The sequence below is a fragment of the Elephas maximus genome, chromosome 3 (genome assembly GCF_024166365.1).
Source record: "Elephas maximus indicus isolate mEleMax1 chromosome 3, mEleMax1 primary haplotype, whole genome shotgun sequence".
Classification (NCBI taxonomy): Eukaryota; Metazoa; Chordata; class Mammalia; order Proboscidea; family Elephantidae; genus Elephas; species Elephas maximus.
The window spans coordinates 57,912,180-57,929,695 of NC_064821.1; the positions used below are offsets into that span (position 1 = coordinate 57,912,180).

The 17,516-nt window shown below is 51.8% G+C and overlaps 1 protein-coding gene across 1 annotated transcript; it reads left to right on the forward strand.

Moving 5' to 3' along the window:
* Positions 1–9,934: 9,934 nt before the first annotated feature.
* KLHDC7A (kelch domain containing 7A) lies at positions 9,935–16,395 on the forward strand. The gene has a single exon (XM_049878089.1). The coding sequence runs from the start codon at positions 10,271–10,273 to the stop codon at positions 12,620–12,622; it is 2,352 nt and encodes a 783-aa protein (XP_049734046.1). The 5' UTR covers positions 9,935–10,270; the 3' UTR covers positions 12,623–16,395.
* The last annotated feature ends 1,121 nt before the right edge of the window (positions 16,396–17,516 follow it).

The window sequence follows — 17,516 nt, forward strand, 5'->3', positions numbered from 1 at the left end:
ATCGGCCAGAGCAGCTCTAATGGGCCAGCGAGGCCCCTGACTGCGCTGAGTTAGCTCCATTTAGAGGCTCGGGCTGTGGAACGCAAACCTGCCCAGCCTCTCTGGGGCTACACCAGCTCTCCAGTTCCTGGAAAGACAGAAGTCAAGCCTGAATCTGGGCTTGGGCTGTGGCAGCTGCTCACCCCGCAAAGCCCACCTTCCCGCTGTCCCACAGCCCCTCCCTACTGGTTTAAGGAGAGGCACTGGGAGCCACGCCCAAGCTCAACCAGGCTCCCAGCCTACTCTGGGCTCCACTCACCAGTAGGGGTGAGCAGGAAAGGGCCTCTGCTTCTCTCCCACCTGGTGGTCTCAAGAAAAGAGCACAGGATGTGGGGGCCAGAGGGGCAGGGTGGTCTTTGATGCACCTTGACTCTTTAAATCATCACAACAGCTTATAGAGAAGCAGGTTTTATTGGCTCCATTCTACAGACGAAGAAAATGAGACTCAGAGGTCACAAAGCAGTGCGTCCTAAACGTAATTGTTTTGGAAACCCTTTTTTGCATGGAGTAAATCCAAGGCACACACTTCAAAACACGCCACCCTCAGCCCACCTGTTTCTTACTTCCAAAGCTGATCAAGCACATACCTCCTGAAAGCTCAGAACGGACCTTCTCCTCATACAGGAGCTCTTAACTGGAGCTTCACCGGCCTGGAGCCTTCCATAATTTGCATGGGAAATATTATGTATATGTGCATTTTTTCCAGCAAGAGTCCATAACTTCCCTGGACCCTCAGAGGGGCCAGAATGGGTGAGGAACTGCAGCTCTGGCTGGAGTCCCGATAGACAAGGCCCAGTTTTGATCTGGTGTTTTGCGAAAGCAAACAGAACAGCAGAGCTGCAGGAAAGAGCTCCGTGAGTGGGAGAAATGGCCCATGCGGCAGCAGGGACGCGGGAACAGTAAACGGATGAGCTTGGCTGGAGCAGAACGGGTGTTTGGGAACACTGACAGATGAGGCTGGGGGTTGAGGGGACCTTGGAGAACAGGCTGAAATGTTTATATTTGATAGGAGGGGCCATGGGGAGCCATAGGATGTCCTGGAGTCGGGGAGTGGCAGCTCAGAATGAAGTTTGCTGGAGAGGCAGGCAAGAGAAGAGGGGAGAGATGAGCCACTGCAAGGGGCTCCAGGGACAGCCAGGGACCAGTCAGCCCCCCGCCCATGGAAGGGCACAAGCAGGGCTGGCAACTGCCGGGAATGTGGTAGAAGGAGGAGAGAGCAATGACCGAGACTGGGGGGAGACATTCTGGATAGGAGCAAGGTCTTCAGATCTGAAAACACCTGGGAGCTTGAATCCCAGGTTTGCCATCTCCCACCCGGGTGGCCTTGAATTTAACCCTTCTGTGTCTGGGTTTCTTCCTCTTAAAATGGGGATAACAATAATGCCTGCCTCAGAAGATTGTAAAAATCCACTTACATGAGAACATATGTCTGAAGCCCTTAGAGCAAGGCAAGGCAACCCATCAACAATCTGGTAATGGTGGGTCCTATTGCAATCCATCAATTCATTCTATGAACACTTATCGAATCCCTGCTATGTATCAGGTGCCATCCTAGGCAGTTTATTCTGTTACCTCCTGTGTTCTGACAATAACCCCATGAGGCGGGTGCACCACACCTATTTGAGAGTTAAGGAGATTGAGGCACAGAGATTTTCAGATTGAGGATCAGTCTCGACTCTACTACAGTTGATGTGAAAGTCAAATGACAAGGGTGGATGACAAAGGCGACCTCTCTCTCTCACTCAAGCTGGGAGAAAGTATGTGCTCTTGATAATGTCCAAGGTCATACACTTGGTTACTTCCTGGGGTTGTGGGTGGGTGGGGTGCTAATCCAGGTGTGGTGGGAACAAGTCGTTTACACGGCTTTCCAAACTTTAATAAGCACAGCGAACACCTGGGATCTTGTTAACATTCAGATTCAGATTTTTTGAGACCAGGGAGGGACCAAAATTCTGCATGTCTAACAGGCTCCTGGGTGGCGCAAACCGTTCATGCATTAGGCTGCTGAATGAAAGGTTAGAGGGTCAAGTCCACCCAGAGGTGCATTGGAAAAAAAGTCTGGCGCTCTACTTCTGAAAAATCCACCATTGAAAACCCTGTGGAGCACAGTTCAACTCTGAAACACGCAGGGTCGCCATAAGCCGGGTCAACTTAACAACAGTTGGTTGGTTAACAAGCTCCTCCTAGGTCCTACTTTGAGTAGCAAGGGTTTCTAGAGAATGACTTTGGGGTAAAACAGACTTGGCCTTGGACGACTCACTTAACCTGTTTCCTCATCTGTAGAAAGGGTGAACCCTACTTACCCTGCTGTGAGGATTAAAGGAGATGGTGTATACAGACTTGGCAGCGCATAGAGTGGGCATCCAGCAAATACTGGAGCCCTGGTGGTGCACTGGTTATAAAAAAAAAAAAAAAAAAAATTGTAGCACTAGGCTATTAACCAAAAGGTCAGCAGTTCAAACCTACCAGCCGCTCTATGGCAGAAAGATGTGGCAGTCTACTTCCATAAAGACTTACAGCCTTGGAAACCCTATGGAAGCAGGTCTATTCTGTCCTGTAGGGTCACTGAGTCAGAATCCACTCTAAGGCAGTGAGTTTGGGTTATTATTATTCTGACTATAGGCTATGAGCCCTCTGTGAACTCTCTAAGGTACTGTACAGAGGCAGGGAACTATTGTCACATACTCAAACCTCAGGATGTTTCCTTTGCTTCAACTGCTTCCACCCAGGAGCAAAAAATCAGGATGCACTCTGCCATCTCAAACGGCACCCACGAATCGTTTCACATTCAATTTCCCCATCAAATTCGCAGGCACGTATCTCATGCTGTTATTCCATTTCCTAATGGTCTGTGTGGTGGAAATTCTAAGTAGGACATTTCTTCATGCCCTTGGCATTCCCAACTCTTTGAAACTCCCTTCCCAAGCCAGATGCCCTTTCTGAGAACTGCAGCACACCCGCTCCAAAATCCTGGCATCACCCTCCCCGGCCTCTGCTCATCCCAGAACATAAAGGAACAAAAGGAATGTACCTCTTTGGAGAACAGTGGTGCTCCTCCACTGGCTTTCTGTGAAGGTGAATTTTGGCAGCGGAGCAACTGGGCTGGATGGGTGCAGGGCCCAAGGTCAAAGAGATTATTTTAGGCCCCACCTGCATACCACTCATGAGCTGTGGGACCTTGGGCAAGGTCACCTCACCTCCTGGGAGCCCCAGCATCCTCAACTATAAAATGGGGTTGATTAGGCCAACCACAGTGTGGTAGAATCAGAAATGCCTGGTCCAGGGCTGTGCCATGATAATTACGGCAGTTATTTGTCAAGGTCATGTGACTGGATGGCTGTATGGAATGCCCTGGAATGGGTGAGCTGGCATGCAACCCACAGCAGGTGGCACACATTGGGAGGATCCACCACGATCCCAATTTGGCCCTCGCCTTTGCAGGCTCAGAGTCCTGAGTTGGCATCCTCAGTCTTGTTATTCCTGCTCAGCCTCACGGTAACTGGAGCAGAACAGAGACCTCGAAAGAGGTGGAGTTGGGGCGTGATTCAATAAATTTACCACCTGGTAAGGCAAGGACACTGCCCTGAGTGGGTGCCCGGGCAGTGGAGTGGTGCAGGGTTTGAAGGACGCCTGCAATGCCAAGCTTCGACTTCTAGTCCATGAATGATGGGGAGGTCCTGGGCTCCTGGGGAGGGGCAGCAGCGTGGTAGAGGTGGGCCAGTGGCTATTTACCAACCAGAATGGAAATATTTCATTATGTTAATAGCCAGTGTAGGCATGGCAGGGCATCCCTGCTGGGGATTCCAGCCTGAGATGCTGATCATGATATAGCAATGGTTATTGTGGAGAGATTATCCAAGAAAGGGCCCCTGGGTAAGTGTAAAGAGCTGCTGTCACCCCCACCAATCCTTACTGAGCACATTTTAGATGACTAGGAATGTATCCTTGGCCCCAGCTCCAAGCCAATCAGATGCCCTGTGTTCCAGCCAAGGCTACAAGAGGGGTCCGCTTATCTTTGACCTTCTGGACTCAAAAGGTTCACACTCTCATATGTGCGTGTGTGTGCATACATGTGCGTGTGTGTGTGTGTATGTGCGTGCGTGTGTGTACAAGTTCACACACTTCCCCTGTCTCCTTTCTCCAACATCTCCACACCCTCTCTGAACACACACCTCACCTCTCAAGGTGCCCACATCCACCTCCTCCCAGGCCTCCACTCACAGCCTCACCTACCCACCTACCTGGTATCCGCCTCCACCTTGGAAAACATGGACTGAGCAGACCAGGCCGAGGCAGAATGCAAAGCTCATCGCAGGAAGATGGACCTGTTTATTTGCATGGCACGCATTCATCTCTGACTGCTTTATCCACCCCCTGAGCCAACTGAAGGGTTCTCAATTTACCCTGCCGGTGTGGAGACACCAGATTGGCGGCTCACACGCACATTCACGGAAGCCCAATATAGACTTCCAATTATCTTTTAATTTCGTTTCTGTCTTCATTTGTTCATTTCACTTTTTCCAAACAGGCACTGGGAAAAAAAAAAAAGGCTATAATTTATGGAGTTTGAAATCAGCCAGTGCGAGCGTGGTGTTCACCTGCTAGATGGTAAGACCTCAGGGTAGAGCTGAAAGCTTACTTCCAAACACCGCTGCAAGAGATGGGTGCTTCTCAAGGACCTGCAGTCCCTGTCCTTCCATCTGCTGTTTTCTGTTCTTCTGTCTCTCTTAGGCTGCTGCATTCGTTGAGATGCTGGGCGGGCAGGAAGCCTCGTTTCCTGAAGGCCTCCTAAGGGCTGAGCAGTTTCACATATGTTAGCTTCTCCAGCAAGGGGAGGTCCCCAGAAGTGCCCTGCCAGGACTCATACCAGTGCTATCTAACCCTGACACATGCCTGGACCCAGCTCCAAGTTCCAGTCTGGAGGACTCCATGGTTGTCTAGATCTTCACTGGGAGACCCGTTCACCCCAGCCCTTATTCCTTATACCTTCCTATTCCCCCTTCTTGGCCTGCCCTGTCCATGTCAAATGCCACCACGTCAAATGCCCTCTCCACTCCCTCTGGTCCTGGCCTGGTGCAGGGACTCCTGTAACACTCTCCCCTGGAAACTCTCACCGAGGCACACCCTCGCACTCCATCTTCTTACCCAGCGTCTCAGCGCCCCACTAGGCTGCATAAGTAAATTCATTTAACCCTCCCGGTCTGTCACTGCACCCAAGCTCAAGGTCTGGTACTTGGTGAACATCCAGTAAATAAATATCTATTGAATTCATTAATCAATCAATCAATCAGTCTATGCCCCCCTCCTTCCTTTATCAATTGAAAAAAAGGAAGCAAAACAGTTGCTGCCAAGTCGATTCTGACTCATGGTGACCCCACGTGGCCAGAGTAGAACTGGGCTCCAAAGGGTTTTCAATGGCTGATTGCTTTGGAAGTAGATTGCCAGGCCTTTCTTCTGAGGCACCTCTGGGTGTACTGGAACCTTCAATCTTTCAGTTAGCAGCCGAAACCATCAACAATCTGTACCATCTGTGACCTCTATGAATGCTCAATTCTAAATGCCTCTTTCTGGAAACCTTTCCCAACATTTATTCTGATCCCCCTTGCGCTGGGCTCCCCTAGCTGCCCTGTAGCTGAGATGTACTGTGTCAATAAGCACTTGTTGATAAATCGCGTCATTAATGCTTCCTTTGTGGTGCATTGTAGCTTGATCATATGCCTGTCTTCTGGATCGGATCATAAATTCCCCCGGGGCTGGGATTGTGTTTTCCATGTCTAGTGGTGCTCCCACCTTCACTCACCCTCCTGGGGACTGGGGTGAGTACACTCAGCACCCAGGAGCATCCTTTCAAGGTGCTGACTATTGAGGAACTTGACGGGTTTCAGAAGGAGGCCCTGGGCGATCGTCCTGGGCACAGTGGAACCTATATGGGGTGGGAAGCAGCACACCAAAGGAACCAAGACTGCTCTTTTGGCAGCATCTCAGAGGGCAGGTCACAGGAAGAGGGACATGCCACATGCCCCCCCCCCCAAGGATATAGTAACCCCAGAGTTGTCCCTTTCACTGGGACGGTAGCCTGGCCACTGGAGGACCCCACCCCAGCCCCAACAGCCCTGTTTTCCCCATTAGATAAATCCTTTTATATTACCCTTAGTATCTTATTCTCACCTTCTCAGAGGAAGACAAATGGGCAGCGGGGTCAAAGAGGCCTCCTGCCACCTACATGACATTGGGCAAGTCCCTCTAAGGCTTGGTTTCCTCACCTATAAAATGGAGGCAATGATAATACCCACCTCTCCTGATTACTGGGAGGATTTAATGAATTTACTTATGCAAACCATCATGGACTTCATGCCCCACTCCCTGTTACTCACCTTGTTGACAAAGGAAGCCCTCACTCACCTCCACCCCAACGGGAAGAGAAGTTTCCGTAGACAAGTAGAAAAGCTAACTTAGTTTTCACTCCTGTTGTGTGCTGTCAAGTCATTTATGACTCGTAGTTATCCTGTAGAATAGAGTGGAACTGCCCCTTAGGGTTTCCTAGGCTGTAAATCTTTAAGGGAGCAGATTGCCAGAGCTTTTCTCAAGCAAAGTGGTTGGAGGATTTGAACTGCCAACCTTTTGGTTAGCAGCTGAGAGCTTAACCATTGCTCCTTCTAAACCAAAAATCAAACTCTTTGCCGTCTAGTTGATTTTGACTCACAGCAACCCTGCAGGACAGAGTAGAATTGCCCCATATGTTTTCCAGGAGCAGCTGGTGGATTTGAATTGGCGATGGCAACAAGTTTGCACCTTCTAGACCCACTGAAATTTCCTGAGGTGCCTGTTTAAAATAAACATTCCTGTCATACACCCAAACCCACTGAATCAGAACCTCTGGGGTGGAGCTTGGAAATCTGTATTTCTAACTAGCACTCCCATCTGTTAGCTTGCCATATTGTGGTGGCTTTTGTGTTGCTAAGATGCTGGAAGCTATGCCAATGGTATTCAAATACCAGCAAGGTTACCCATGGTAAACGAGTTTCAGCAGAGCTTCCAGACAAAGACAGGCTAGGAAGAAAGGCCTGGCAGTCTACTTCTGAAAATTAGCCAGCAAAAACCCTATGGATCACACGGAATATTATCTGATATAGTGCTGGAAGATGAGTCCCCTAGGTTAGAAGGCACTCCAAATACACAGTGGCTGCAACAATGGATTCGCCCATGCCAACAATCCTGAAGACGGTGCAGGACTGGGCAACATTTCATCCTGTTGTACACGGGGTGGCCATGAGTCAGAGCCGAATCCATGGCAACAGACAGCAAACGAGCACCCCCCAGTGATTCTTGTGCTTGTTAGGTTGGGAATCACTATTTTGGCTAGGATGAAAAGAAAAGGAACCCAGGAATGTCCACCTCTTGGTCACAGCTGGAGCAGGCTGAGGTGGTCCGATCACCTGCAGGATAAATTCAGGTCTTCAGAACTTTGGAGTCTGGCAGCCAGGGGTTGAATTCCCCACTTACAAGCAAGCTGACATAATTTTGGAGCTCCAGTTCCCTCCACAGTCAGACGGGAATAACCATCATATCTCTCTCTAGGGGCGCAGCGGGTATTCGATGAGATGCATCTAGAGGCCAGTGCAAAGGCGCGGTCCACACTGGCTGTTGTCCCAATCACAAAGGCCCACAGTGGACCCTGCGGTCCAAAGTGGAGCAAGGGACACTCTCTGTCCTCAAGGGACTTGTCTACAGGACAAGAAGAGACACTGCACACAATGGACTTTATGATGCAGCAGAGGTGAATGAGGCTAAGAAAGCATAGAACAACAGAGGCCAAAAAACCAAACCCACGGCATCTAGTCAATTGCTACTCATAGTGACCCTACAGGACAGAGTAGAACTGCCCCATAGGGTTTCCAAGGCTGTAAATCTTTACAGAAACAGACTGCCACACCTTTCTCCCACAGAGTAGCTGGTGGATTTGAACCACTGACTTTTTTTTTTGGTTAGCAGCCAAACGCTCTAACCGCTGCACCATCAGGGCTCCTTAACAGAGACCCAGAGAAGAAAAAGAGCTCCAGGCCAGAGGGGGCCACCAGGGAAAGCTGAATGGGAGACACAGCCTTTGACCCACCTGACTCTGAAGGGCTAGGGAGATGTCAACCAGCCAAGACGAGGGAGGCTTTGGTAGCCGAGAATTGTGCAAAGCCAGGGTAAATCAAGGCTGAAACATAGAGGGCTGTGAACACCAGGAAAAGGAGTCAAGGTTTTTGCTCAGAGTCAAAGGCTTCAGAGCCAAATTCCTCCTGTGCGTGTGTTGCATTTAGGCCCTAAAGTGGTTTTTATTTTTATTCTTTAATTAGATTACAACCTTCAGAAAATTGAGAGTGATCAGCACTACCTGGCATCTAAGCTTCTCTGGAACGATAGTCGGGGCCGGAACCATTGGCTGGGTGTGGCCCATCTTGTCAGCATTGCCTGCCTAGCCTTGGCAGGCAGTGTGAGTTTGAGACCCCTATGCTGGCCTTTGGGGACCCTTAGCGGACCTTAAAGACAGACCACCCATCTGTCACTTTGTCGTGCTGTGAAGACTTTCATGTTGCTATGATGCTATGAAGCTATGCCACCAGTATCTCAAATGCCAGCAAGGTCACCCATAGTGGACAGGTTTCCGTGGAGCTTCCTGACTAAGACAGACTAGGAAGAGAGGCCTGGAGATCTACTTCTGAAAATTACCCAATGAAAACCCTATGGATCACAATAGAATATTATCCGATATAGTGCTAGGAGATGAGCCCCTTAGGTTGGAAGGCACTCAATATGCACAGTGACTGCAACAATGGACACAAGCATACCAACCATCACGGAGATGGTGCAGGACCCAGTGATGGCACATTCTGTTGTACGTGGGGTCACCATGATTGGGGCTGGACTCAATGGCAACTAACAACACCATGATTGGGGTTGACTCAGGGGAGGGTCAGAATTAGGTCTGTGCTTCAGAAGGTCCTGCTGGTGATGATTAATGTTAATGATGATGACGCTGACATTGAGAAGGGGGAAGAGGATGGGAAAAAAGGAAGAAGAACAGCTAATATTTACTGAGCTTTTACCACACGGAGGCTCTGGTTTATGTGCTTTACCCACATGAACCCATTTTGTTCTCACCATAACTCTATGGGAGCCTTGGTGGCGCAGTTGTCAAGAGCTCAGCTGCTAAGCAAAAGGTCAGCAGTTCAAATATACCAGCTGCTCCTTGGAAACCCTAAGGGGCAGCTCCACTCTCTCCTATAGGGTCACTACTAGTCAGAATCGGCTTGAAAGCAATGGGTTTGGTTTGGTTTGGCATAACCGTATGAGGCAAGTTTGCTGTCATTCCCTTCTTTTCAGATGAGAAAACTGAGGCACAGAGAGGTGAGGTCATTTATCTGAGGTTACACAGCTGGTAAGTGGTACAGCCAGGTAATTTGGCTTCAAAATTCATAGAGCTCACCACAGGAGGTTGTCTGGTTTTGAAGGAGAGGAGAACCCCAATCTGGGTACTAGCACAATGTGCCTTCCCAAATCCCTCCTCAGGAAGTTGGGGTTTCTCTGAGTAAACTCATCAGGCAGGGAGGAGGGTAGAGGCATTTAAGAGCTCTGTCCGGTGGTTTGGCTACAGTCCCCACTCCAGTCTCCCCTGCTGTGCCCCCTGCCTGACCAGTGAAATGCCAACCCCATTGTGGGGACCAGCAGACCCCAGCAGGGAAGATCCTGGGCCATCCCCACTGTGGCTTCACCTGCTCTGTGACTGACCACGCCCAATTCTTCCTAGTCCAGTGAATTTGCAAAAAGAAAAAAAAAAAAGCACACACACAAACAATAACCAACCATGTGTGTTTCCTGGCATCGAATGACTGTTTGTTTAAGAGCTTCCTCCCTCTTTGTGTACCCACTGGACACTCCTAATGTCCCCAGCTGCTGGCGGCCAAGTGGGTTCAGGTGGTTGATCACATGCTTGACCCCTGGGAGAAACCCTCATCACCCAGGGGAAGCAACGAAGGATCCAGGAGAGAGGCTACCCCCTGAGGACCACCAGCCCTGGCCCAGTAGCCACCCTCTGCAGCTCAAAGTCACCTTTGCTCCAACTCCTCAGCCAGCCCAGAAACGCCTCCCACCTCGGCAGGAACCAGGAGGCAAGAACCAGGAACCAGGACTGAGCAATCATTAATCGGATTCTTCACATTCCTGGGCCCCAGGCGCCCTGAGAAGCATGCTCCCTCTCGGAGCAGAGGCCCAGGACTGGCTCTTGGGCATGCAACTGACAGGCAAGGTTGTGCTGTCCGCTGCCGTGCTACTCCTGGTGACTGCTGCCTACCGACTGTACAAGTCCAGGCCTGCCCAGGACCCCCTTGGAAGTGGATACACCGAGGCTGAAGGCAGAGAGGAAGCAGATGGCTCAGGGCCACCTGCCATCCAGGGGGGCTCTCCCATGGTACTGCAGATGAGGCCAAGACGTCGGAGGGCCAACGAGGGGGCTAGAGCCCCACTGGACTGTAGTGGGGAGATTCCTGGGGACTCCCGTGTCCCAGCAACGGCAGTGACAGCCAGAGATGGGGAGCCCAAGAGGAGAGACACCAGTGAAGAGGGGGCTGGGCAGTGCCCAGACTCTGGGCAGTTTCCTCCTCCCTGCGGGGCCCAGGAAGCCGGAGCAGCTCTTGGTGGTAAGCCCTATCCTCCCCGCCACCGCCAATTGGGCAGTGAACCCAAAAGCTCCCCACCTGGACTCGCTGCAGGGAACAGGAGCCTTGCAGGTGGTGAGCCTGCCCCATGGCGGGACTGTGGCCCCCCGGAGCAGCCTGTGGTGGGGGAGCTGGGCTCTCCCCATCAGCGCTGGCTGGCCCACACGGAAGGCGGCAGTGACATGAACAGGAGTTGGGTCTTGACCTGCGTGTCAGGGGTTCACAGGGAAGAGGCTGGTGCCCTCCAGGCTGCCTCGGACATGGGCCTGGCCCTGCATCAGCAGGAGGGGGCCACCAACACTTGCTACACCTTCTCATCCATGGCCCGGATTCGAGTGGAGGAGAACTTCATACAGGAGAAGGTGGCTGAGTGCAGGCCCAGGCTGAAGGGTAAGGTGTACGAGTACTATGTCCAGTCCACCTCTCAGGCCATCTCTAGAGTCAAGCTGGCCACTAGGCCTGCTGTCCTGACTGAGGCTTCGTCCCCTGTGCCAGGCCCCCTGGGGATCAGGGCAGTGTCCAGGGGCCACAACGATGACGCAGAAAGTGGAATGGAAACAGCTGCCCCCTCCCAGCCCCTGCCACCCACCACCATACCTGGCTTCAGCAGGAAGGAGAGCCTCCTCCAAATTGTAGAGAACCCAGAGCTTCAGCTGCAGTTCAGTGGCTTTGGGACCCCGGTTTCCCCTGGCCCAGACCAGGGTGCTCCGCCTGACTGCCCCTCATCCCTGGATTCCAGCTCAGCCAGAGGCAGCTTGGAGCCCCGAGTGCAGCTCGTAGCTGGGACCAATTTCTTCCAGCTCCCGCTCAGCCCCAGCTCAGCTCCGGATGTCCACCTGGACCTGGGTAATTGCTACGAGGTACTGACCTTGGCCAAGAGGCAGAACCTGGAGGTGCTGAAGGAGGCAGCTTACAAGGTGATGAGCGACAACTACCTGCAGGTCCTGCGCAGCCCAGACATCTACGGCTGCTTGAGCGGGGCGGAGCGGGAGCTGATCCTTCAGCGCAGACTCCAGGGCCGCCAGTACCTGGTGGTGGCTGATGTCTGCCCGCAGGAAGACTCTGGCCACCTCTGTCGCTATGATGATGAGCAGGACACCTGGCACCCATTGGCCTGCCTGCCCACCGAGGCCGTGTCCTGGGGCTGTGCCATCTGCACTCTCTTCAATTATCTCTTTGTGGTGTCTGGTTGCCAAGGACCGGGGCGCCAGCCCTCCAACCGTGTCTTCTGCTACAACCCACTGACGGGGATCTGGAGTGAGGTGTGCCCATTGAGCCAGGCCCGGCCCAACTGCCGGCTGGTGGCCCTGGATGGGCACCTGTACGCCATTGGGGGTGAGTGCCTGAACACAGTGGAGCGCTACAACCCCCGCCTGGACCGCTGGGACTTTGCGCCACCGCTCCCCAATGACACATTTGCCCTGGCGCACACGGCCACGGCCTGCGCTAGGGAGATCTTTGTCACGGGCGGTACACTGCGCTATCTGCTGCTCCGCTTCTCTGCCCAGGAACAGCGGTGGTGGGCCGGCCCCACAGGGGGTGGCAGGGACCGCACCGTCGAGATGGTGGCCGTTAACGGCTTCCTCTACCGCTTCGATCTCAACCGCAGCCTGGGCATTGGCGTGTACCGCTGCAGCGCCAGCACTCGGCTCTGGTATGAGTGCGCCACGTACCAGAAACCTTACCCAGAGGCCTTCCAGTGCACCGTGGTGGACAACCTCATCTACTGTGTGGGGCGCCAGCGCACTCTTGGCTTCCTGGCCGACCATGTCTCTCCCAGGTTTTTGCCCAAGGAGCTGCAGAGCTTTCCCTCCCCAAGGGGCACCCTCCTGCCAATGGTCCTGACCCTACCCACTCCCAATGTGCCCCAGACCAGGGTCTAGTGGCCTATCTGCTGTGCTTCTCATGCAAAACTGGAAGGCCAAGAGCACCACCCTGCCCGTCACTCCACAGGCCATTTCTGGGAGATGGGGCAGCCCAGGAATTGGTCAGCAAAACATGCGTTCTAATTCTACCTCCTCCATAGCTGTGGAGTTTTAGATGAGTCTGACCCTCAGTGAGCTGCAGAGGCCCAGTGAGAAAATAGAGCTGGTGATTGACATTCCTTGGCAGAGGGCACCACGTCTGCAGGGGTGAGCACCACATTGTTTCTAATCTAAATTCATGGGAGGAGGGGTACACCAGGACCCTCAAAGTTTATGGGCACAGCCTGATGGCAATCATGGTTTCAAATGCCAGCTGACCCCCGATGATCCCACACGCCGACCCCTCTGAAGGTGGGCGAGCTCTCTATAAGCCACCAGGGCCTCTTCCTAAACATTGGCTGCTAGGCCCATACCTCCACAATTCCCGGAAGCACCTGGGACACGCAGGTAGGGAAAATGGAGGGATGTGGTTCTGCAGGGCCAGGCAGGAAGGCAGGGGAGCCCTGGAGGCCAGCCTGAAGGGGAGGTGGCTTGAGAAGTAGAGCAGCTAAAGGTAGAATTGCCCATGGGGCTCCTCTTACTTTCTTGCAGAGTAAACTTAACCAAACCCACTTTACTTTTTCACATTATCTGGAATTCTAGTAGTGCAGTGGGAAGAAACATGTATTTTTACCAGTGATTTGAAATGGGACATCTTCTCATACTAAGAATATGGTTGATTCTATATACAAGGTCTCAGGACAGGAAGGGCAAATATGTGATCCAAGGGCCACCCCCCTCTGAGGCCCCTGCTCATGGTGGCCATTGCTAATTGACCACTGCACTCTTCTTCTGACCTCAGAATCCTTCTCAACACAGGCCTCCTTTCTGGGAGCTGGAGGCAGCCCAGTCAGTCCTTTAGGGCTAGCATGGAGGTGATGACATAGTTCTCCCTCCCTGTGCCATGTGGTCACCTGGTTTGTCTCATCAGACAGGAGAGGACCAGAAAGGAGTTGGTCCATGATGGAGCTAAGGAGCTAGAAGATTCTAGTGGAGCATCTAAATGCCAGGGTCTCATTTCACACCAGGTTTGGTGAATTCTGAAATGGAAGAGACCCTCCAACTTCAGGAAGGTACTGTTCTTCCTCGAGGGAAGGGAAAGAGACTGGTCCAGTCTATTACCATGGCCCTGGTTCCATCCCCAAGGGAGGTACACACAGACAGGAAAGCAGCGAATGCTCCAGAAGCCAGGGGAGCTGGGACTGATTCTAAAGTGACAAGAGCCTGGAGGGAAGAAGTAGAGGTGGGGCAGGGCCCGACTAGTGAGAAGAGGACACTTTGGACTTCATTGTTCCTATCTCAAAAATGGGGAGAACAACTCAAGTCCTTCTCTGCCTCAGGGGTAAATGAGAACGCATGAAGAAAGTCCCAGGGTGGTCTCAGCAGAAGCCTGTGTTCACTGAAGTTGCTGGGTCTGAGGCCAGGGGGGTTCTTTCTGGAAGATGCAGGATTGGAACAAAGGACGAGAAGGAGATTGGCGAGACGATGAGAAAAGACCTTTATAGGACCACACGAGGTCATCTTCTCTGGCCTAGAGCCTGTGGAGATGGGGCAGTTAAGTTTATTCATAAGTTGCAGACTGGGAGGAGAAAGTCAACAGGTCTCTGGGGGGAGTGGTCCCCACCCAAGGCCATGCTCAAGCTCAGTGTCAGGCATAGGCCAGTGCTTCCAGTAGACACGATTTGGAGGAGCAATCTCTGTCCAGGACGAGGTATGAGAGCCCCTCCTGCTCATTCTGCCTGAAGCCTGTTGGTCTCCATGTTGTTGGGAGTGAGTGTGGGGACACCCTGCAGCCCCTTCTCTCTGCTGGGAAAGCAGCTCCAAGCCAGGCAGACAATGGAGTCAAGTGTCCGGGCCCCAGAATTCCCTGGTACCTCCGTAGGAGATGAAACAGCAGCAGGCTATGGGCACCAGGACCAAGGCGGTGGATGACACTCAGGCACCAGCCTCCAAAGGGCCCACAGGGTGGTGGCATGGCTTCAGGGACATGACTCCCAGGCAGTCATTGGCATTATGATGCCAGGCTGGGGGAAGGGTTTGCTTGGGAGGACAACCCAATCTGGGAGCTGGGAGTAAGTGGGGCCAGATGCAGCCCCCAACGGCAGGCCTCTGGTGAGGATCCAGCATAGGATAAGATCAGACCAAGCTGAATAGAGCCCAGAGAAGGGTTCCAGGCCCAGAGGGGTGAAGAGATTACAGAAGCCCATTGTATCCATATAGTAGGGACCAGGGAAATGATTCCAGGGATGAGGTAGCAAAGTTTGTTTCAGACCCCCAGCTGCTGGTGGGTGTGGCCTTCCTAATGAGAGGGGGAGCTGAGATTTGGGCATGGGCTCAGATGGGAAGTACCCAGCACATCTAATCTACCTCCCTTATGTTCCCATGCAGGCATCACTAGTGGATTGCCACATCTTTTCCCACTGAGTCCTTATAATGGCCCCAGAACTGTTTCAACACAGAGTCCCAGGCAGACATTACTAATAGATTAGAGTCCCAGTGTATTTATCATCCCTGGCCCTGGTGTCAGGAGCTGGTTTAGGGATGACATTGGTCAGGGCCAGCATGGTACAGCAAGGTGGCTCAGGGGGCCTGAAAAGACCCCCTGAGGCCATGGTGGTAAAGATTCATCCATTCTTTCACGAAACAAACATTTCTAGGACTTCCTATGGGCCAGGCGCTGAATGCATAAACGAGTAAATAGAACTTGGATAAATGCAATGGAGAAAGATAGGGCAGGGAAGTGGGATAGTGAAGGCTGGGAGAAGGGAGAGGGTTGCTCTTTTAAATAGTGTGATCAGGCCTCTCTCATAACATTCAAGCAGAAACCTAAACGGAGATCTGGGACATGCACAGAGGAGAACTGGCTCGGGGACAAGAAGGCTGGCCCTGTCTCCAGGAAGACCTCACCATGCTAACCAGGGAGGGCAGGGCTGCCTGCAGCCAGCACCACACTGGTGCATGAAGGAGAGCAGGTGCCCTTGTGTAGAGGAGAAGCTCTTGGACTAGAGAAGCCACATAACCTATCACAGCAGCGGAGCCTGCACACCTAGGGGTGGGAGTAAAAGCAAGCACCAGCACAGCATAGATGCCAGACCGCAACAGGTCAGCTGGGTATCAGCCTGCAGATGTCACTTCACGCAATCAGAGTCTAGGATTTCCACTTGACCTTGTTTAATCGCCTGGGTCTGTGGACCTTCTGCCCTTAGCCTCAGGGTAGCCTCTGTGTCACTTGGCTGCGCTGTAAGTCATCTGTCCTGTTTTCCAGCAAGAGTTCTTTCTTCTTTAGAAAAAAATAATAAATTTGGGTTGCTTTCTACTTTAAGCCAGTCATCCCCATTATAGAAAAAAAAAGGTTGGAAAATAGAGAAAAGTATAACAAATCTCTCCAATTTTGCCACCAAAAGACAACCCCCACCATGGGGTGAGTCCCTCCAGTCTTTTCGTCTGCGCATGGTTTTTGTTTGGCTTGAGTTTTGCCTAGGTGTGATTATGCTGAATATATAATTCAGCAGCTTCCTTGTTCACTTAGCATTTTAGAATAAGCATTTTCCCGTGTTATTACAAACTCGGGGTAAACATCATTTCAGTACTTGCACAATACTCCAGTGAGTGGATGTACTGGTTTATTTAAACATACCCCGCCTCCTGTTGGGCCTGTAGATTTTTTTTTTTTTCCTGTTGTTTTTTTTTTTCTATCATAAATAAAACGCCCTTTGTGTTCTCCTTCTTCTCTGTCTGGGGCCTCTATCAATATTTAACAAGAGAAGTCCTGTCTAGATCCTGTCTGGAACAGCAGTGTTGTTGAAACAACCATACAGGCCACAGCATTTGCCTCGGGCTAGGGTCTGAGCCCCTGCCTGGAGGACAAAGTGCTGCCCAGAGAGACGGGCGAGGCTAGCTGGAGGACGTCAGCCCAGGTGCCCTTCACTATGGGATTCCTGGCACCAGGATGTGGGGCAGGGAGCCACATTTATTGGCTCTACTCTGCATATGGAGCCCTGGTGGTACAGTGGTTAAGAGCTTGGCTGTTAACTAAAAGGTCAGCAGTTCAAATCCACCGGCCACTCCTTGGAAACTCTATGGGACAGTTCTATGAGTTGCTATGAGTGGGAATTGACTATGGCAATGCGTTTGTGTTGGTTTTTTTGTTTGTTTGTTTGTTTACTCTGCAAGTACCAGGCACTGAACTAGATTGCTTATACTCATTGCCTCATTGATCCTCACAACAACCCCCGGAGGTTAGCCATGGCACCCCCACTTTATAGGTGAGGCTTAGATAACTTAAGCAAACTTGTCTTAATATCAAAGTCCAAGGAACCTCAGTTTCCTCAAAAGTGTACTTGCACCCAGGCTCCCCCACTCCCAGTTCGGCGCTCTGTCCACTCCCCTATGATCGGGTCAGGAGCCCTGGAGGCACAGTGGTTAAGAGCTATGGCAATTCAAATCCACCAGGTGCTCCTTGGAAACTCTACGGCGCAGTTCTACTCCGTGCTACAGGGTTGCTATGAGTCAGAATTGACTCGATGGCACAGGTTTCGTTTGGTTTATGATGGGGTCAGGATCCCTGATGGTGTAGTGGTTAAGAGCTATGGCTGCTAACCAAAAGGTGGCCAGTTCAAATCCACCAGCCTCTCCTTGGAAACCCTGTGGAGCAGTTTGGTGGCTATGGGTCAGAATCAACTTGATGGTAACCAGTTTGGCTTGGTTTTGGTTTATGATGAGGTACTGACTTGCCATCATTGCTGCTAGGCTGTCCCCAACCTCATCGATTATGCTCCATCCTTGAACTTTGAATGCAAAACAAATTTTCTTA